This window comes from Coffea eugenioides, chromosome 5, assembly GCF_003713205.1.
Source record: "Coffea eugenioides isolate CCC68of chromosome 5, Ceug_1.0, whole genome shotgun sequence".
Taxonomy (NCBI): Eukaryota; Viridiplantae; Streptophyta; class Magnoliopsida; order Gentianales; family Rubiaceae; genus Coffea; species Coffea eugenioides.
The window spans coordinates 36,413,467-36,436,262 of NC_040039.1; the positions used below are offsets into that span (position 1 = coordinate 36,413,467).

Below are 22,796 nucleotides of genomic sequence, written 5' to 3' on the forward strand. Positions count from 1 at the left end.
TGGGAAAGGAAAATTTTAACAGAAAAAGGGAGTAAGAAATTGACAAATGAGGATTAAAACTGTCGTTTTCAATTTAGCATGTTGTCCTCTGCTACTCATCCCCACTACCATACAATTTATTGATGAAAATGATCGGTGACTTGAATTTGGCACAAAGTTCATTTTGGTCTTCACGAAAATGCAATTGCAAGTAACTTAAGTGATTTGACGCACAGAAGTATAAAGCACAATCCCTCTGTGAAAAGTAGCACACTTTTTTTGACCTCAAAAAATATCTTGGAGCTGAAATTTGTTCTATAATTGTAAAAGTATTCGTGGAATAGTGATTACTTAATAGAAACTCGTGGGTAAAGCCATTTTGTTGTTAAATCTTTTAACTTATTGGCTCAAGCATTATGTTGACCACAACACGCCAACCTTAATCTTCAACTCAGGATTGGGCTCAATTCATTAACTTATTATTAGTACGAAGGAAAATTGTAGGTGGAGTGTTATGTAAATTGAAAGCTAGGTTTTTTTAAATCTTTTTTTTTATGTGTAAGTGGGAGGCTCGAATCTGAAGTCTCTCACTTACGCTCCTTTTCCCTTTAACCACCTAAGTCATCCCTCCCCCAAACTGAAAGCTAGGTTAAATACTGCTTAGACCATAGAAAATTCCCTAACGGTTTTATGTTGTTATGGTATCTTTTCAGCTCTGGTTCCAAGCATTACTTTGAGTTTACAAGTCCATCTTTATCTCGAATTAAGTTGAGCTCAACTCATATTTGAGTATAGTTATAATGGAGCTCAATTCATAATCGAGTATAATTAAGCCTTGAGCTCAAATCATAATATCTAATTTAGCATTAATTTGAGTTTAGCAAGTCGATTTTTTCAATTGAATATAGTTATAGGATCTTGGTAGACTGATTGCTGAGTTTTGAGGGTAAGTAAATTTTTTTATTTTAGGGAGTCCTCTCAATGTTTTGCATGTTTGTCAAATTAGTGCCTAACGTTTCAACCAAAATAAATATGGTCTCTTAAGCTTTTGATTTTAGACACATTTAGGATAACTGACAAAAATCCAGCAATGATTAACTGTTAAAATCAAATTGCCGTTAGCAACAATTTTGATTTTGCATTTTGTGTCCTATTTGTTGAAGTTTGAATCATTCTAGTCCTTTAAATTTTAAGATGTGATATTGAGGATTTAAAATAAAAACAGAAATGCAAAGTAGAACGATATTATTTTCAATGGGTAATAGGAGTTATATCAATAAACAATATACAAAAGCTAATTAAACTTATTTTTTCTTCATTTTCATTTTTTATTTCATATTTGTTCATGCATTCAAGTCCTTTAAATTTTAAGATGTGATATTGAGGATTTAAAATAAAAACAGAAATGCAAAGTAGAACGATATTATTTTCAATGGGTAATAGGAGTTATATCAATAAACAATATACAAAAGCTAATTAAACTTATTTTTTCTTCATTTTCATTTTTTATTTCATATGTTCATGCAACTAACTTTGCATGTACTTCTTCTTTTTTGCATGGTTGGACTCAAATTTGATATAATACCTCTAATTATTGTTTTGTACTATTAGTGATTGAGTGACAAAGAGTTCTACTATTTCTTATTTGTAGTGATAATTAAACAACTTAATTAAATATCCCTTTGAAATAGAAGGAATATATACTGCTCAAAATATCCCTTTGCACGGGGACGGACGCCACTCCAAGATTTATTCATGGAACACAAGGTTACACGAGGGGAACTAGACCTTACCTCAAATTTTATCTTACATAGTACATCAAACTTAACCCTTCTAGCAGATGGCAATCCTAGTCTCTCCAATCGGACTTTCCCCCAAGCTAGTTGTGGAAGTGTGGATAATTGATCATAAACCCTGATGTGTTCTTGGGGATGATTAACACCCACATTAGATAATATGTCAACAATTTTGTTGATTTCCCTGAAACAGTGAGAGAACCTAGCAGAATCCGCAACCAGTTGCCAATATTTGCTTAACCTCCCTGCAAATGTGCCAAGGACAAAAGCACCGCTGTAGAATACTCTAACCTGGCTATACCCCTTTTGACAACAGAGACGAAAGGCAATCAATATTGCCAATGTTTCCACACGCAAACTAGAACTATTCCCCAGGAAAGCAGAAAAGGCCACTAGAAGGCGCCCATTAGCATCTCGTAAAATCTCTCCTCCCTCACTCACTCCTGGATTTCCCTTAGAACGTCCATGAATATTTAGTGTCAAACTTAAAACATCATCTGCCTTCCATCAAACCAACTTACAACCAAATTGTATTGATGGAGGAGAAATTAATTCATAGAATTGGTGAAATGTCTGCACCTCAACAGATTGCTTGAACTGAATCTCGAAAGCCATCTTTATTTCCTTGAAAATGCCTTGGCAGATATTATCACTACGCACCTTGACATCATCAAAAAATGCCTTATTTCTCGCCTTCCAAATGTTCCAACATATAAAACTTGGGAGAACAACTGAAACAAACCTCCTTGTATCAGTCTTATTTGAGGATAGCCACCAAGCAACTAGCCGAGCTCTTAAATTAGAAGTTAACAGCGAAAATCCACACGTATTTCCAAGTAATTCCACACGTCCACTGCTATTTGGTCAATAGAAAACACATGCTCAATAGATTCTTCCGTATGTAATGCGCAACAAAAACATTTTGAAGGTAACTGGAAACCAAACGTTCTTAGGACATCATCAACTGGCAGCCTACCCAACAACTGTGTAAACACTTGAGACAACAACTGTGAGTCCCAATGTCCATTTGTGCTGAAATCCCTAAAAGATAGATGCATAATAACAGGAGTTTTTAGGAATAGAGCTCCACTCCCCAACCAATTATCGTACCAAAAACTACAGGTTCCTCCGTGCACCAGTCACCGCATAGACAGTTGCTCGGTGTTATCCTTTTATTTTTGCATTTTAATAGGTTATTAATTGAGTTTGAAAAGAAGTAGTTATTTTGTAAAATTATTTGAATTATTGAATAATCATCAAGGTAAATGAATATTAAAATAAATACTTTAAAACTTTAGTATTAAATCATTGGATTAGTGCTTACCTTCACTAGGTAAGGAAAACAAGAAAAAACAAAAATAAGTTTTCTAAAAAATTACTAAAACTTCATATTGATTAGTACTTACCTTCACTAGTTTTCGTAATCCCAATTCCTAACTATTTTGAAGCCTACATCTACAACTCATGCAAGATTTTGTGTAGTGCTATTTATAATAAACTTATATGAAAGCTGAATTTTCCCATTCTTCAACAACTCATTTTTATTTTTCCATTTACTGTTATCTAATTGCTACTAATTATTTAACAACAAGATTTTCTTTAAGCTAAATGATGGTGTCATGTGCCTATATAAAATTCTTTTATGAAAGTATACATGGGATTAGCGATACATTTGTACTACATTTAATTCAATTCAGATTTCATTTCATCTTAAAACCATTATACTACTTGAAATCTAACGAACCATTGTAATCAAACTCTCAAACATTATGGACTAAAAATTTAAAGTCAAAACATTTGACTAATGAAAAATTTCATCTTGACCATTACCTATTGTGAATTTTGTTAGTGTCTAAAATTGGAAACTTTGGAGACTAAATTTTTTTAGCCAAAACTTTAGGGTCCAATTTGGCAGATAGATTAAATATTAGGGACAAAAACTCTATTTCTCCTTATATTTTGGGTAACTGATTATTTATCCCCTATTGTACCACATAATCCTCTCATTATACAATATGAAGTACTTTAACCCTTTTATGGTTTTCTGTGAAGTAGAAACAGGACAGAAAAGCATCTCGAGTGACGTCGTTAGTTGATATGCTAGTTATGCCCTCACTTAATATTAAACACAATGAGGATTCAATCACTGTGCACAAAATCATCAAGGCATTATGTGGTTAAGGCAGACCCACATTTAGACCAAGGAAACCTTGGTAGGGGTGCTCTTCGGCCAGTAATTGGAAATTCGGTAAAAAAATTTTGGTAATTTGAGAATCGATATTTTAAGACCAATATTTGATTACCTTCCAAACTTTAGCTTGATAAATTGGATTGGAGAACCAGTAATTTGGTAATATCCGAAATAAAAAATGTCAATAGTGAATTAAATTATTTAAATTGTCTCTAAAAATTTGTTGCAACAAAATTATATCTCATATATTTTTCCAACAAAATTCAATCAACTTAACTCAAACAAACATGATGTGCAACAAAGAAAATAATTAGGTTCATAATCCTAAGTCGTAAGTCATTATCTCAATTCTTAAACAACTTTGAAATATACATGAACTCCAAATTTAATTGTCAAGCTAAACTCCAAAATATCAACTTTCATCAAAATATGATTTCCAAGTATAGTTATAGTTATAAAAATTTCAATATAACACTTAAATACATATATATACACACAATATATGTGTGTGTGTGTATAACATTATATTATAAAAATTTTGCTAATTTGCCCAGTGACCAGTAATTTGGCAATGTACTTTAATATCTATTTCCAAACTATTTTACTAAACATTATATTTTGGTTTTAATGAATTCCATTTTACTGAAATCTGAAATTCGAGCTAGATTGGATCAGTCGACTTTTCGAATTTTTCTTAAATATGAACACCTCTAGACCTTGAGATAGTGGCTAATGGTGATATCTCTAAAATAGACATATAATGTAGACTTTTTATTTGTAAATTATTAAAAATTGAATTTTGTTTATCTTTTTTTTTTTTGTGATTGTGATAGAGTGGGGGTATGATTTCTTTGTTTAGTTTGAGTTTATTTTTGTAATGATTTAGTACAACTTGAAGGCTTAAACTACAGTTGAGAAGAAGATGGGAAAGCAAATAAAGTTCATAAAAAATCAGTTTTGAGCATATAAGTTGAATTGGTACTCGTTCATATTTTTATGGACTATAACTTTGTGATATGACGGTACTACAAGAGATTGTTTTTTAGGTGGTATTTTTTCTTGAAATAAACAAAGTAGTTTAAGAGTATTTTTATTTAGCAAAATGAGCAAAAGAGTAGCTTAGGGTTTTTAATATTTTGTTACACAGATAACAAAAGTAATGGAAGTAAGTGATTATTTTTCAAACTTTAGAGGTGCTAAGTGATATTAAAAGAAACCTCAAGGGAGGTTTCTGATATTATCCCAAAAATTAAATACCTATCATATAATTTTCATTTATTTTCTAAGCCATTCATAATTTCTTTCTTTTTTTTTTATAAAGAAAGAAAAAATAAAAACCTTGGACATCACAAACCGCTCATTTTCCTTTCGTGAATATAAATATGAACAAGTAAAATAGCTCATTAAGGGGGAGGATGGGTTAGGTGCTGTAGGGAGAAAAAATATAAGTGAAAAGTTTCGATTTAAGACCTCTCATATAAAAAAAAAAGGTATAACAACTCATTCTTTCACACCTTCAGTTGATCACAATTTCTTGTATGTGGTCTTTTTAGAGTATTTTATTGTTAACTATAGTCATGATTTTTGTTAATCAATTTGTCTATTCAGTAAATAAATAGCAATTCGATCTATTAATATGTATGGTCTTGGATCATTAATAATGTTTTTCTTTAGAATTTGACTATTTGATTGATACGATTACTTCTATTCTATTATGTCAAATGGCCGGGACAAAGGGCGCAATCTCGTGAGAGTGAGCTAACCCCAAAAACCCGACCTTAGTTCGAATTGCAGGCTGCAATTCGCCAGCATGAAACCAGAATCGCTAGTAATCGTCGGTCAATCATACGGCGGTGAATCCGCTCCCGGGCCTTGTACACACCGCCCGTCACACTATGGGAGCTGTCCATTCTTGAAGTCGTTACCTTAACCGCAAGGAGGGGATGCTGAAGGCAGGGATAGTGACTACCGTTGAAATTATGGTTTTTATCTATAGCAATAATTATATGGCTCATGATCGAGCATATTTGAGATTTTTGCTTATATGGGTTTTTTCAGCACTTCCAACTCGGGAGCAATTCGAACGACAAGTCGACAAGACTTGATCAACAGATTCAACTCTTTTGATCACAATTTCTTTAACTCCTAAGCAATTCGAACAACAAAACTTGGTCAACAGATTCAATACTGGGTGAGTCTCTTACTCTAACAGTAGTAATTTCAGCGATATTCCTCATTCGCGTCAATTGTTTATCTTCCTTTGATTTTATCTCACCTTTGTAGATCACATGTTTGATGAAAGTTCTCCCCGAATTCTTCACAGTTGACGCTGTGTTTGCAGTAATTAAATAGGTTTTGATGAATCCCATTTCGATTTTTTTGATCATTCAGCATAAATATCGGTATTTCTTGGGCATTGGAAACACTTAAAAAAAAAAATTTCCTGGGCAATGGAATTTGAAGAAAGTGCTGTTGAGAAATCACAAAAGAATCAGGAATGCTTTGATAAATTTTTAGTACTAACTCTTTGACGAAGTTTAAGGGCTGATTGGTGGTTGACTGGTTTCAGTGGATTGCAAGTGCCTTTTTGCTAGCTGCTGTAACCGATCGTGGATGTGTTGCTAACCTTTTTTTTTTTTTTGGCTAACTTAGTTGTTTGTTGTTTTTTTTTGGGGGGACTAAGGACTCATTTTCTGTTGTAATTGTTCAGTTTTCTCTTTCTTGTATTCGGTTTTGCTCTTTCTTTATCTTTAGTGAATTTGAACTTGGATTTGGTGCTTTAAAAAGTTGACATTGTTTCCTGTTCCACGTTCAGGATTGTCAGAAGTTTGAGCATCAGGTGTTCAGTGACAAGCGCACAGAGATTCTTTTAAACATATTTCAAAATCTCCTCATTGAGCTAGCATGTTTTAGTGATTAAGAAAAAAAGAGACTTACATATGTCTCCACCCTTAGGACGATGCTGATGTAGATGCGGTGCCTCTGATCAGTTCTGGCACCACCTTCCTCCTCTTCCTATTGCTACCTTGAGGAGAATGGGGTCCTTTATCTCTTTCCCAGTCTGACCACCTCCCATCCACGTGATGTCGGCATGTTCTACTGCAGGAATTTTCTCGACATCATCTCATGCATGAGTTTTTTCTGTCTTCCCTGCTCAGCCATTGCCTGCTTTGACCACCACCTTTTGTTCAGGGGTTCATCCTCCTCCGTCTACTTGAAAGCTGCCTAGTGGGAAAGCTGCCTAGTGGGAACCGAGACCTGTTCTGATTCAACAGAAGATGACACTCATTGTTATGATCTGGCAACTAGAACATTGAGAGGGCACACCATTTCTTGTTAGTTCTTTATGGAATCCTTTGTGCCACTGGTCTGTTGGTGTCGATCCTTCTCTCTTATGTTGAAGGTCGTGCAATTCCTCCTTTTTTTTGCGATCTCTGGGTACACTTAATGCAATTGCACGAGTAATCCTACCATTAATCTTAGGGGTTGGTCTGTCCCATATGGTTATTAGTCTTCTTTACAATGGGTACATGGAGATGAGCAAGGGATGCTAGAGAGGAAGAAAGAGCATGGCCTTGCTATAATAATAGTTGATCAAATAGACTAGAGCTTTGTCACCCTACCTTGTATCTCAGTTAGTTAATGTATTGAATAATGCATAGTCTCTTAGTTTCTTTGGCCTCTGTTCTGCCCTGGGAAGGGAGTAGCAGCGATAAGCTTTGTAATGCTCCTAATTTCGATTTTTGATGATTGTTGCAACTTTAATTGAAGACTTCCCCTTTGTTGTTGTATCCATTTATGAAATCTCAAAATCTTTCCTGCTTGGTGGTGCATTTTCCTTGTTATGTTAATTAGTGTTGATTTTTATGAGTTTGGCTTCAATCTGCACTCTGCATCCAATCTCATTCAATAGAATATGACTTCTTCCTGATATGGTAAGTTTGAATAATCCAAAAACAGAAAGTGGAAGGGCACAATATTTGACATGCAAATATAAGTGAAACAATAGATAGTACGCATGTTATATTATGCAACATGGGCTCGCCTTGTGGTGGAGTTGATCAGAATAATTAGTTACCTTCTCCGTTTCACTTAGCTTTCTACAAAGGAGTGTTGTTATTCACTTTTTTTTTTAATGTTCTGATAAATTAAACTTCATAAACCATTCCAACCTTTAAAAGCCTAGTCCTAGGAATTTCCAAGAGCTTCTGCCCTTGCCTGACATTCTTCCGAAGGAAATTGTAGGCATAGTTGACGACAAACTTCTTGAAGAAGGATGAATCTTGTTTTGCCACCACTTCTGCTTCTCCCAGAAGATAAAACACTCCTTGTTCTTTGGCTCTCTGCACAATCTGTAGCTCCTCTTCAACACCCAGCTGGGTGGACCCCGGAATGGTTCGGATCGAGGAATTGGTTGATTTTGCAGCATTAAATGACTGGATTGAACTTGATGAGACTCCGGTTGCACTTTGCTGTACCTCTGGCAGTGATTCTTCGACATGAACAGTTTTGGAACCGGATTTTCTAGGATTTCCATCTTTCTGCATTAAACCTGAATCTTGGATGTCTGAATCAGGCATTTGCTCTCTAGATGCATCTTCAAGGATGAAATGCTCATGCCTGATGAATTCCTTCAAGTTCTCCACAAGCTGCTGCTCAAACACCTGAGGCTCCTCAATTCTGTCATTGTATCCATACCTCACTACACAACGAAACACTCGATAATCTCTTGGCTCAACCTGTCGAAAAAGAAACCTTTCATCCAGTGGCACTTTACTAATTGGGAGGGACTTTATGGAGACCAGCACCGTGACTGAGTAAACTGTTGGAATGTTAGAAACAAAGTGGGGAAATATTGGTGGAATACCCTGAACGAGTTCAGAGTATAGAAGTCCAATACCAGGTACTCTTCTAATTTGTGGGTTTCTGGCCAAATCTTTCACATAATCACTGGATACCTTGTTCTCGAGCTCAAACAAGTATCGCTCTTTGTAGACATAATGCCAAATTCCCATAGTTGTCATCAAGAAGAATGAAAATGCTATAGGGAGGTAACCACCTTGTATGAATTTGGAGAGCACAGCTGATAGATATATGGAGTCTGTGCAAAAGAACGTTAGAAAGAAGAGAGCTATCCACCATATGCTTGCCTTCCATATAAAAGTCATAATTAAAGTGACCAGACTACTGGTTATCACAAATACAGAGACGACAGCAATTCCTGCATTAGAAAATTGGTTATATGTTTTCGCTTCTCTAATAAGATATAAAAAAATTTCTTAGTGCTACATTTTATATCTGAAGCAACAGACAAATTCAGGAATCTGTAGTTCTTGAAAGAAGCATGTTAAGGAGTAGCATGGGTCCTTGATAACTTTTGTTCTTAAAATACCTGATTTTGTTGTTTGACTTTCTGAGTATGAGCAGAGAGGCATAACACATCCACACAAACACAATCTGCTGTCCTGAAGGTATTTTGACTTTGCTGTCTTGTGCTATTAGCACCTTTCTACCAGACAGAAGATTAAACAACTGCTATTCGTCTATGTTTATGACACATATCTCATAGTTATATAGAGAGGGATATACACACAAATCAATCATGTTGTTCTTCATTTTAAAAGCCAACTACCGAATTTAATTTGCAGTTGCGAAAGAACCATAAATTTAGAATATGTTCCTATAACTGTAAAGTTCGATGGGCATAAAGAGCATAAAATGTGAAATCATTGGGTAGTGGATTTCTCAAAGTTTAGATTACATAAAATCTAATTAACCGATGTATGTACAGGCTTAGGATTACGCCATGCCTGAGTTGATCATGTTTCATATATAGAGGGAAAGACTAACTTCTATTTACTACACTGTCTAATTCAGTTAATTAACTTTCCAAATCCAAGAGTATATTGAGATTACCATAAGCATTGCCGATCTTTTCTGTGGTTCTGAATATTGCAGTAACCATTATACAAGCCGTCATGATGAAATAGTTGAGCTCAGGAATATAAACCTGGCCCTCATACTTGGCAGATGTGTGAACAACTCTAACCCTTGGGAAACAACCTAGATTAAGGGCCTGAGAAATAATTGCAAAGGCCGCAGATATCATAGCTTGACTGGCAATAATGGCTGCAACGACAGCTATAACAAATGTAGGCCAATAGATTGAATCTGTCAATCCAACATAGCAGTCAACCATTTATAGAACTGTTAACTCCTCGGTTATGCATATAATATTGGTGATTAAATATTCCAAAACTAGCACTAAGAACTTGCCTGGAACTGACTTATAGAATGTGTTGCCGACATTTTCAGGGAACTTCATGAGGTATGCAGCTTGACCTAGGTAAGTTGAAATTAGGGTCGGGAACACTACACTGGAGAAACTAATCTGCAGAATTTTTACACAGAAAAGAAAAGAAAAAGTCATGAACAGCTTAATAGTCATATGACAAAGCATAAAAAGGTTGTACATTGCAGAGACTGTAGTTTTATCCTTTAATAATCTTCTCCATGTCTGGTTTGGACATGCAATGTTTTCCCTCATATAGCTTCTTTTAGTTACATAGTACGAAATACGGTAAGCAATCATCTTTAACTTGGGCATGCCAACAAGATGTTTGGCAAGAAGCAGAATTTAAAAACTAGGTTCATCATTTTCTTTTGATTTGCACCAAGTTCAGAATGTAGAAATACATTTATGATATTTGTTGTAGTCGTGCATAGTGCATATACGTTTGCTAGTGACGGATATAGGATTGAGTAACATACCTGAACAGCCCTCACACTAAAGTGACTCAAATCAGCAAACATAGCTTCGGTCCCTGTTTCATATTATTGTCTGCAAGTTAGGATACACTAACCATATGTGAATGTGAGAAAATTAAATAATTGGGAGTGACAGTATTAGCCTCTGACCTGTAACGCATAGGACGACTCCACCTAGTGATTTCCATCCTTTCTTACCATTTCTTCTGAAGTAATCGAATATGTATTTTGGATTGAAAGCACGTAGGACCCCAGGGTCATGCTTAAATAAGTTGTAGAAGCCAGTAAGACCTATACATAGGAACCACAAGCTGATTGCTGGAGCGAATGAGAAGCCAACCTTGTCCGTGCCAAAGCGTTGAACGGAGAAGAGAACGATCAATATTGCAATTGAAATTCCAACAACAGCGTCTGGACAATCAAAAAGTTCAGCCCCATTTGGGTTAAGGTACGCTTACATGTATGCTATACAAAGTTTGTCCAAATGTTAGTTGTTTCTAAGAAAGATTGTGATTTAATGGAATGTGATTAAACTCGATGGAGCACTAAATATCAGTATTTGCATTCTGATCTTCAAGAACAGCAAACTGTGTTTCTTTTGAAAAATCAGACACTATACAGTTGCAAGGCCATAGGGAAGTAAGATTAGCAAATGTTACCTTGTTTGAGGGATGTGATCCCGCTCACAGCAGAAAGCACTGCAACCATAAGGACCATCAAAGTCGTGTTAGTGTTCCTTTGCAAAATTAAGGACCTTGCAACAGCTTAACATTTTTCTTGCTATTAAGTTGTGATACCAATTCCTCTTGTACTACTACATCGATAGGACTTCAGAAGATACAGTACATAGTAAATGTTGCTATTTCTAATTGAATGAAATGCATTCCACAGATGAAGTATTGCTTAAAGTTAGAGCATAGTTAGCATTTAATGATTTTCTTTCATTCATTAGTTACCTCAAGCACTAACCTTATGCAAATTTACTTCATTCTTCTATTTGTTATTTCATAAAATGAACACAAAATGAATTAAAGTTCTGATGTCATTCTATCACCATTATTTCCTTACAAAACATTAATTCAATTCTTCTCACTCATCAACTTCGGCTCATTTACTTTTCCACCAATTTGTCCTGTTTGACTCAAACTCAAGATTCTCTTTGTTGAACTAATGATTTTAGTGTGTATTTTTATTATGATATGTACTACTTCAGGCTTCTTTTTGGTACTTTATGAGGTACAAACACACTTGATCACTGGGTTCTATTCAGTTATTCATATGAGATAGACAACTTTTTTTTTTTTCAGTATACTTGGTAAATAAGATTTTCCCGTAACTTGATTTTAATTTATATATTGAAGCTATGTGTAGCAACTAGCAAGGATAAGGTACTAGTGAAATTAGGTGACTGAAATTAAAGCAAAATATTCAGTTGTTCTTATTGAAAGATTAAAGAATGAAAATGGGGGTCTGATGTCTAAATGTATGTTGTGCAGGTGGCAGAATGTGACCTGAAATGCAGGGAGTGAGGATCCCATCACCCATGACCATAGAAGTTCCAAGGATGGGAAGAAACACAAGTATGATTTTTGCTACTTTGCTTCCTTCCAGGGTTTCTTTAACCTTTTGAGCCCTTCTCAACTGGTTGGAGGGTATATCTATTTTGTAATTTGAGACTTCCGTGTCCTCTGGCTGTTGGTTTGGAATAAGGCTTACCTTTGCATGTCTACAAATTAAGGAGTAGAGCGCAAATGTCCCGCCTGCACATAGATGTGCACCACCATTTACAGATTTGTAATTCATTATTGGCTGGATTGATCAGATAAACAGAGTATATTGTAGAAATTTAAGAAATAAAGGGATGATATGTTGTTTATAGTCAAATAGCATCAAATAGTTTGACTGAAACAAAAATTAATATGCAGAAAAGCATAACACTATATGAAACATTATTTGCATTTTTGGATTTTATATTTTCATATTTCACTACTTGAAGAAACTTAAAACCGCCACAGCTTAATTTGCAGAATTTCGAGACCCCAAAAACAAGATGTGGATTGAGCATCTTGATAAACAGGAAGATTAGCTGTGCCCTATATGAATTCAAGAAGTGGAAATGTTTCCTTGGCTGCCCCAATGAACTGATGAAGTGAAGGCTAGAGGCATAAGTTTGCCACAGAATCTTGGTCCAATGACCTCAGCAATTGTGTTTCATGGAATAATATCAAGTAAACTATTTGCATCACTTGACAATGTACTTGTTGTATTAGTATCAAATACTCACTGCCAAATAATGGGCCAGACAAAGAATGGCTCAATGAGTGTGTTAGACAAGACTAATTATCATTAATTGGGTGAAAGATACAAGGGTAAATTATTTATTATTCCCTATGGTTTTATATAATGCTAGATGACTCCTCTAAGATTTCAAAATAGCCACATAACCTTGTGATTTTATGTGAAGAAGAAAATGGACGGAATGCATAATCAGTTACGGTGTTTATATCAAACGCACTTTAAAAGTACGTGTGATAAAATCTTAATATTCATGTAGCCTTCTTATGATTTGTGCAAATATACATTTTACCTCCCGGGACTTTTGCATTTATTCACATAATCTCACTATACTTTTATATAAAGTGGTTAAGCCATCGATTGATTTATATTTAAATGACAACACTATTGACATTTCAACTAACGATGTTACGTAGGCTATTTTTCGTGAAGTTTTCACTTTATATAAAATCATAAGATGGTTGAAATGGATATTTTGAAACGTTAGGAGAAGTTATGTGACAATAGATTAAACCATAAAAGATTATACGTAATTTATCCTAGATACAATTATATCTCTTGACATGTCAAAGTTTTGATGACACAGACTGTCTAATACTCTCATATTTCAATCGCTTTCGGCATAGCAAATAGGACTTTATTTGGTGGATCATTACGCTACGGATCCTCACACATGAACCATATGCAGAAATTGTAGATCTCAAAGTAGGGTTCACATGAGAGGATTCAAATGATTCGTGTAGAACCAATCTACAGAAAAGTGCCTCCCACCAACCAAAATGATCCATCCTAGGAATCCACGCACGTCGCTTTTTGCCAACTCGTCAAAGCACAGTTTTCACCACAAAAACAAAAGAGAAAAAAAAAACAGAAAAACTACCACACAAATGCATTCCTAATCCTGATTATGGTAATTAATTATCATTAAAGTGGAGGAGAAATTACTAAAAGAACCAGTAATGAAGTGATGATTACCATGTTTAGACTACTCACCATTGCCATTGTCGTTTGCCCACAAGACAATACACACATACTTGATCAGTGGCAAGAGAGTTAGGGTATAGATAATCAGGGACAAAACACCAAGGAGGTCATTTTTGTCATGTATTCCATCAGGAAATGTACTGGAATATACGTACAATGGAGAAGTCCCAATGTCACCGTATATTACTCCTATGCTCTGAAATGCCAAACTGAGTGTGGTTTTCCATCCTAAATCCTGTTGAATTAAGCAAGTACAAGGGATAAAGAACTTTTATATCCAGTTAAAATGGTACAGCATTTTTGAAACTAGAAACCTCTTTTACGCTTTCTTTACTCATCTTATAGTCATGCCTTTCTTGCAAGTAAAAGCTGTTTGTTTTTTTTTTTCCTTTACTTCTCTTTTTAACACTTTTGAGATGAACGACAGTTGAATTTAATAATCAGTTTTTAACTTGTTAAAGTACTTAGAAATCGTTCTCAAATTTTTGGAGCGTGTTTTAAATGATATAATTAAGGAAAGCTAAACCAATCAAAAAGAAGTTCTAGTTAGAAGAAGTTATGAGGAAAAATGCCTTCAGATGTGAAAGAAAAAATAACTTTAAACTTTTGAGAACTTATATATATACATATTTATTTTTTTTAAAAAAAGCCACATATGTTAAAATATTTTGTATAGCTTTTTCATGATCACTTTTTTTTTTTTTTGGGTAAAACAGGTCCAGTAAATAGCAAAGCAAATAATTGACGACAATAGACTAGTGGAGTAACACTAGTGTTTAATAGTAACAACCTTGTTGCCATGGCCACCGCCGGTACGTTTGCCGGAAACTGTTCCGGCCTCCAAGTTGAGGGAGTCGATGCGGCGGAGCTTTGCCCACGACAGTTTCCGGTCCTTGAGGTTGTTGGCAGTTGATTTTCTAAAGCTTTTCTCTTTAATCTCATCCTTATCATCATCAGCTGTTACACCTTCACTAGGTGTAGGTGGAGGAAAAGAACTCCCCACCTCAGCTTCCTCAACAGCTCCATGCATTTCTGCAAATATGATCAACCCAAATGAAACCTCCTGTATTTGGAAATTGGTGGGTTCTTTTGGGTTCCACAACTTGGGTTTTTATAGGCCTGGCATGTACTATGATGCCATGTACCATAATATAATTGTAATCTAATTTGTTTTTATTCCTCGAAAGTCAAGAAGGAATATATAAATTTATCTCATTCAGCGTTGAAACTGGAAATTTGTCCAATTGGCCAATCATTTTTCTCCATGTCTGCACACGTACGTGTTGGCCGAAGCTAGCGTGCTTCTCCATGTCTAACGCATCCCCTAGACTTCTTTCCAGTTCGTCTCAAGAACTAATCCATTATTGCCAATAATTTTTTGTTAGTACTTTGCTGGAATAATTCTACTATCATTATTGCTATTATTTAATGGATTAACACTATTACTAGCAGCATATTCCCGTTTGCTTTTTGGGCATTGACATTTTGGATTGCATTTTTAAATTTCTTGATTTCTTGCCATAAAGGGACAGAAAATATATCATAATTAATGTGTTACTATAATTCATACATGCTGCCATCAGCTGGGAGATTCATTGGCTTGGTCTGAATTCTGTGTCTAGTATGTCAATTTAGATTTCTAATTTATGGTTGGTATGAAATTGATGCTAATGTATTTATGCAAGTTTTTATGGTTATCTTTTGATGTAATAAAAGTTGCAATCAAATCGATCTTGTTCCTTTCTTTTTTACTACATTGGAACCAAATATAGAGTTCTCGATTCAAGAATTAAGTGACATTGATCTGTCTTCATGGAGTTTCAGACTTCTACAATATAAAATTCCCCTACAAAGCAATGAAAGAAAGAGGACAAATTGGGATATTGTACTTTGGAAAAGAAAAAAATACATAACGGAATCAAAAACTGATATTGTACTTTGGAAAAGAAAAAAATTATATAGTATGAAAGAAGATTGGTAAGAGTATTTTAGTAAATATATCCAGAGACTAAAGGCAGCAGAAGAGAGATTTTGATGACAAGGTCATAAACAACCCAATCATAAGTCTCATCAGAGGAAGTCAAAGGCTCTTTAGAAACTGATTTCCGGTTAGGATCAGCAGGTTTAAGTTTTCTCCATTCAGATTCTTTGTATTTGTTTATATGTATTTTTTTACTATGGATAACACAAAATTTTATTATTTGGATATGACTATAGGTGCATTTGATAAAGTTGAAATCTAAAAACTAAAATATAAAGTTTGAATCCATTAAGTTACTGTATTATCAAGTACTAAATTTGATACGTTTGAGTGTATATTACATTAAGTGATAATTAAATAGCTTATCATTTATTTTTAGGAGTAAGTTTTATTTAGAAAATTAAGTGCTATTTAATTAATTCAAATATTATATTTCTAGTTATCAAGCATTTTTTAACATGTTAAGATCTGAACCCATTACCCAATTCAGCATTTAAATTTAATAGGTATATCATAATATGTGCAGACATGTTTGATAACAAAAAATAAAATATCTGAATTAATTATGTGGTATTGAATTTTCTTGTCCAAATTTACTCTAAAAAAAGTGATATGTTATTCACTTATCAATTAATGTGATATACATTCAAATGTATCAGAATTAGTGCTTAATAATTTAATAATTTAACAGACTTGGTCCTCAAATTCCATATTTCAGTTTTCAGGTTTCAATTTTATCAAATGTACCCTAAGTTTAAATGTTGAATTAAGTTATCAAACAGAACCTATATCTCAATTAGTACATTAGCATAATTAGACCAAATTTTTGGTCTCAAACCAATTGCATCAATTGGTATTCAATCAGCAAGCATGACAGGTGCCGAACCTGTACAATAATAAATACCTACTCGAGAAAAATACAGATTTTGTATATAGCGGTGAGTAGGGTCGAATCCACAGGGACTGGGGATAATTCGTTTCTTCTAGAGTCCAAAGTATGGGGGGTTTTTGGATTAAATACTAACTAAATAAATTAACTGCAGGAAATAATTGATTAAGAGAAATAATTAAGGGAAAACTCTAGCCAAGGGTACACTTCAGAAATGGTTCATGCACTGATCATTGATGCAGAAATAATTCCAACATTTAATAATAGATTAGTTATAGTTGTCATGCACGCGATAAACAACCAACCCTTCCTTAATTTCTCGATAGCTAAGGTACGACCGTTAGCTATTTCTCTAACCCAAAAATAACCCTAGGTATGACCGTATGATTTAATTTCTAGATTGCATTAATAATTAGAAAGGCCCAATCCTAACCAACAAACACGCTACGAGGGTTTGTTTAAATTAGATCATATGCTCCCCTGACATAAACCCAATTACGTCAGTTGCTACTGAGGTAGAGATAACGAACAATTACGGATTCAATTACCCCTATTTAGCAAAAATAGCCTATATGAATAATTAATTATTGCGCACTAATCAATCATACACAAGGCCATAGCAATTAAAATCAAGAAACATATAAATACCAATAAATGAAGAAAATAATTAAAACAGATTCGATCTCACAGTAATTGTCGAACCAAATCGTCAGTTGTCCCCTTGACTAGAAAAGCTTAACCACGCCTCATGAGAAAATCTCCCCGTTGGGGAATATTGTCGAATACCTGGCGTGTGTCAGAGGCCAGTCCAAAGAAAGAAAAACTAGAACTCAACTAAAAAACTAAAACTAAAGCCCTAGATATCTTTTGCTTCTGTACGTTGTCCCCTTTTAAAGCAACAAAAGAAAGATGACTAAAAGCTATCTAGGTGGTCCCGACTCCCCACACATGTGGACAAAGCCTCCCAAGTACTTCTTGTTCCAAGTCTCTCTACGTTGCTTTCTTTGAAGCCCAAATGACCAAATGCCTTTCACTAGCTTGTGGTCCCCCCACCAATTCAAGGGCCCAAGGATTGAAACCCTTAGAAGTCTCCATATTTTTCACAAAGTCCCTCCTTTTTGGTAGTTTTCTGCTTCATTCCTGAAATTGATTCCAAATACCAAATATGAGTAAATATCAGCAATTAACACAATATTTGTCAGGGATAGAAGGGAAAATTAATAATAAAAATACTAACAAATTATACCCTATCAAAGCAATATTTGGATTGAACTTGAGTGAAACTATATAAAAAACTACTATATGAATTAGGTGTTTTCAAAAAACTATAATGTACCATTGTATTTCAAAAATTTTCTGCTGTAGAGAATTTAAGAAATTGATAAAATTTACTAACGAACTTAAGGGCGTAGGCTCCAATTGTTTTGGAAGGCATTGCTTTGTAAAGATTTTTCAGTTTGATGTAGTGAAATCTCATTGATTTTTTTTTTCATCTCATTCATCTTATCATAAAATGAAAAATAGATAGACACCTGCACCATGACGTATAAAGTAGAATGCAATTTGGCATTTGCGACCAAAATTTTCATATATGAATCAAAGGATGAAATTAAAGAAAAACGAATTTGATCTTCTTTTTCAACAGAAAAACTATGAAATGAGCGGTAAATATTGCATGATAATCCAAATGGTGATGATATTTGCCCTCCAAGATTGTATCTTTCATTTTATTTTATTTTGTCCAAGATTGTATATTGTTTGTCCAACTTCACAATTTGGTATAGTAAGATGACATTATTGTTCTCCCTATCTTCTTTGTACTTTCAGACCCCATGTTTGATTCCCCTCTGTCTTTTTCCACATAATCTTTGTAGTAAAACATTGTCGAGCGTGAATAAGCACAGAGAAAGGAGGACCCAATCATACAGAGAAAAGAGGAAATATATAATTGGGAATTAATATCCATCACCCAAATGTCTAATTTAAAATTTTTAGCAACTCAAAAATGTTTATGTTTTCACCAATTCTTGGAGTGATAGAGGGGAAGGGCAAGGTTTTTGGGTAGGGCCGGCGATTAGTTGCAGGGAAGAAGAAAAGCACGTCACTGTGACAGAAAAGTTGCATTTTTTGGATTTTCTCCTCCTCTTGATGAATCTACTGAAGATTTGGGTTGTGGCTTGTTGCATGGTGAGGCTATATTTTCCAATGAAAAGTACAAAATTGTACAATTCCCCCGCTGGCATCCAATTGAGGAGTGCGACCTGATTCCCGCAGAACACTGACTTTATTGATGCCTTGGTCCAGCCCCACATCCTCGTGCATTTAGACCTGAACTCCCATGATTTGGATATTCCATAGGTATCCATTGGTACTCAAAAATAATCAGCACATGTAAAATTTTAAGATAACAAAAATACAATTCAATCACCATTTTAAAAAGATAAAATTAATATTCAAGAATGTTGTGCACGGTAAATTCAACGTTTTAAAAATCAGACTGCACTGATCAGTTCAATTGATCGAACCACAAACCAGCGATGCTTTCAGTTTGATTTAATGGTTAATCCAAAAGTTCAATTAAACCAGTGAAATTAGGTCAAGAACTGGCTAGACCGGCAAAAATCGGAAGATTCAACTGGATTTTATTAATTTTTTATTTTTCAAAACAAATATTTTAGATTTATTCAAAATTTTTAACACTAAACTAAAAAAATGATTAAATCTTTGAACCAGAGTTGACCAGTTGAACTGGTTGAATTGCGAATCGGAAGTTCTTTTGATTCACCCCTCAGTCCAAGTTTAAAAACAATGAATAAATCATGAACAGAAAGTATGAAATGTTATCAAATATTTCTATTTGCTTGAAAATTTTTATCTATATTCAAGATTGAAACTTTTGTGTTTTTACATCACCTCCGATTTATCTTATATAAACATATAGATTTGGGTAGGGTCAAGACTAAGATCTGGATTTAGGTATAAATCATACAAAATTAGATCCTATTCGAACTATTCATTCTTTCATGGGACTTGGGTCTAGGTAGAATCTAAATTTGTAATTTTAAATCCAAACTCAAGAAAAGTAATATGATGGCTCTGGATTGGATCTAGGTAGAGGTGGCAAAATGGGTGACTTGGGCGGGTTTGGGTTGGGTAAAATGGGTAATGGGTATAAGTGAGCCAACTCATTTATACCCATTTAATTAGATGGGTATAAATGGGTAAATCAAAAAATGAATTGGGTAACCCAATTACCCATTTATTTTAACTTTTTGTAAACTCATTTAAATTCATTTTTGCAAACTAAGTTATCAATTTATACCACTCTTTGTACCCATCATTAGTTTTAAATATTTATTTATAATGTTCAATAAACTTAATTACCAATTTTTTTTCATTTATACTCTATGTCACAAAATTACCTATTATTTAATAATTGAATAATAAGAATATAAAAATTTGAACTAAGTACTATAAAAATTAATATAAAAACTTAATCCAAAAATTTTGAACTCCTAACATTTTTTTCATATATAAATTTAAAATTTCATTTTAGAAAGATAAGAAAATAGGCTAAAATTTATCATGAATTAATGAGCAAGTTAACAAACTAAGAGAAAATAAAATAATAAGATAAAACCAACAAATAATAATAATAATAATAATAATGAAACAAAAGTAGTTAACATCATGACAAAATGAAAAATTTGAAAAAAAAATGGGTGGGGGAAAAGAAGAGACTTGGAGGGAAGAGAATTCTAAATGGGTTAATTGGGTTTGATGGATTACCCAATAATACCCATTTAATAAATGGGTATTATTGGGTAACCCATTTATATCCATATACAAAAATTTAAGATACCCATACCCATCTATTCATGGGCGGGTATGGGTAAATTTAATTAAGTGGGTTGATTTGCCACCTCTAGATCTAGGTAATACTCAACCTATTGATATGTCTTAAGTGTGAAGGTCAATTCTTTAATACAAATGAGAAACATATAATGCCATGGTGTAACCGACAGATTATTCCTCGATTAATTAAATGACGAGTTTAGTTAATCCATGAACACCATCTATCATCTTGATTCGACTCCTAACATGGACCCGAGTATTATACGTCATCCAAATCACCTTTAAAATGCATACCAGCGGAACTTCTTGGATGTATGGTTTTGTTTGTTATTCCAGAAAGATCTTCCACACCTTTGGACATACGTACGGATCTGTCATTAATCCATTTGCGTGCAAATCTTGTTGGCAAAGCAATATAATTAATTATATAAAATACCAGCACACCAGGCCTGTGTAATCATTACATAATTAATTACAAAATGATAAAATACCACTAAATTAGACCAGTATAATTGCTAAGGTCTTGATTTAGTGGTTAAAATGGAGAATCCAGGATTTCACGGAATTGAATTCTAATCCCCATTTTCTCCCGCATCTTAAATCTCAACATTTAACTAGTACAAAGAAAAAAAGGATTAAACTAGTGTAATCAATACGTAATTATTGCTTGGTAGTTTTGTTTAGACTTATAAGAACCTGTTTTAAAGTCATGAAAGAGACTGTAAAGTTAAAAATCAAGAGACAATTTCAAATGAAATGACACAATAGATACGTAGTAACATTATTGATACACGAATAATACTTGTAAATAATTACAAAACTTAGAGTAGAAAGTCGACAAAGGTGAGTTCATAGGAACTGTGTGTGGAAAAAAATGGAGGTTGACTTTCCACATTTTTAGATTGTGAGAGCACGATTGACTTTGCAGACTGTGTCCTTTTCCTCCATACATTGTGCTCTTTTTTTTTTCTTTTTTTTTTTTTTAAATTTCCCAAAAGAGATATTTTATAATACTCAACTATTATAAACAGCTAATTTAGCCAACTGGCCTTACATCCTTCCCCTGTGCTTTCTTCCATCATCATTCATTCAACTTTAATTTTACCTTTTTGACAATGTAATGTAGTTGAAGCAGTGAACTTTAAAAAGGGGTAAGTAGACTGCAAATTTACAAATATTTTAAATTACATATTTATCATATAATTTTCTAAATCTTCAGGGTAGACAAATTCTGCACCCTCAAGATATATGGCTCCACTAGTAATTGTTAGCAGTTACTCCAATGGATTGCATAAATTGATCCTTCTCAATGTCAAAATTACTATTAGTGATCCTTCGCGAAATACAAAATACAATCATGGCTGTCGATGAGGTTTTGATCTAGTATTTAAGATTGAGGTACCAGGACTTGAGATCCTGAGTTTAAGTTCCCTCATTCTCATTTTCAACTTTTTAAATCTTACTCTTCCTCTATTAATGAATAAATAAATAAATACAATTATGGCTCTGTGAGCGGGAGAACCTACAATTAGGTTTCAGGCAGACTTAGGCTAATTTTTTTTTTTAATTTTCCACTTTATTTGATCAGTACGTAGTTTTCGATCCCTTGGGAACGGTCTATGATTAGGCTTCCTTTTTTTCTTTTAACGTCGAATTTCACTTTTTATTGAAAGAAGGTTATACAAGCAACTAAGCAAGTACGTGTAAAAGCACAGTATTACTACTTACACGATGTCAGGCTAGCTATTTACTTTAGAGACAAAAAGACAAAAAGGTCATCTATACCGTCAAATATCCAGTGCATCAACTTAATCAGTAAGTCTTTTGAATTTCCTTCCTTTCAATTTTTCTTCTCCGATTTGATACGCTACCTCTCCCATCACTTGGTAAAATCTTTTGTAACTTTACTACTAATTTTTTGATTTGTTTTACTTGATTCTGTAGTTTATAATTTGCTAGGATCCATAGCTAGTGATTACTTCATCACTACACTTCTAATCGATTTCTTTCTTTTTTTTTATTTTTTCTAGCCACTTCTAATCAACTTCATTACTTCAA

At 33.9% G+C, this 22,796-nt stretch overlaps 1 protein-coding gene and 1 long non-coding RNA gene across 2 annotated transcripts; one reads left to right on the forward strand and one right to left on the reverse strand.

Annotated features, from left to right (window-relative positions):
- The first annotated feature begins 5,708 nt into the window (after window positions 1-5,708).
- Window positions 5,709-7,790, forward strand: LOC113772058. Its single transcript, XR_003468464.1, has 2 exons — window positions 5,709-6,157; window positions 6,782-7,790. It is a non-coding gene; the product is annotated as an uncharacterized LOC113772058 (long non-coding RNA).
- A 324-nt stretch (window positions 7,791-8,114) lies between these two features.
- LOC113771503 (potassium transporter 5-like) lies at window positions 8,115-15,043 on the reverse strand. Its single transcript, XM_027316080.1, has 9 exons — window positions 14,804-15,043; window positions 14,023-14,248; window positions 12,246-12,494; window positions 11,394-11,432; window positions 10,885-11,145; window positions 10,738-10,790; window positions 10,243-10,357; window positions 9,883-10,137; window positions 8,115-9,187 (listed from the first exon to the last, which is right to left on the reverse strand). Exons 1-9 carry the CDS (start codon window positions 15,041-15,043, stop codon window positions 8,115-8,117), a joined length of 2,511 nt encoding a protein of 836 aa, XP_027171881.1.
- Between the last annotated feature and the right edge of the window lie 7,753 nt (window positions 15,044-22,796).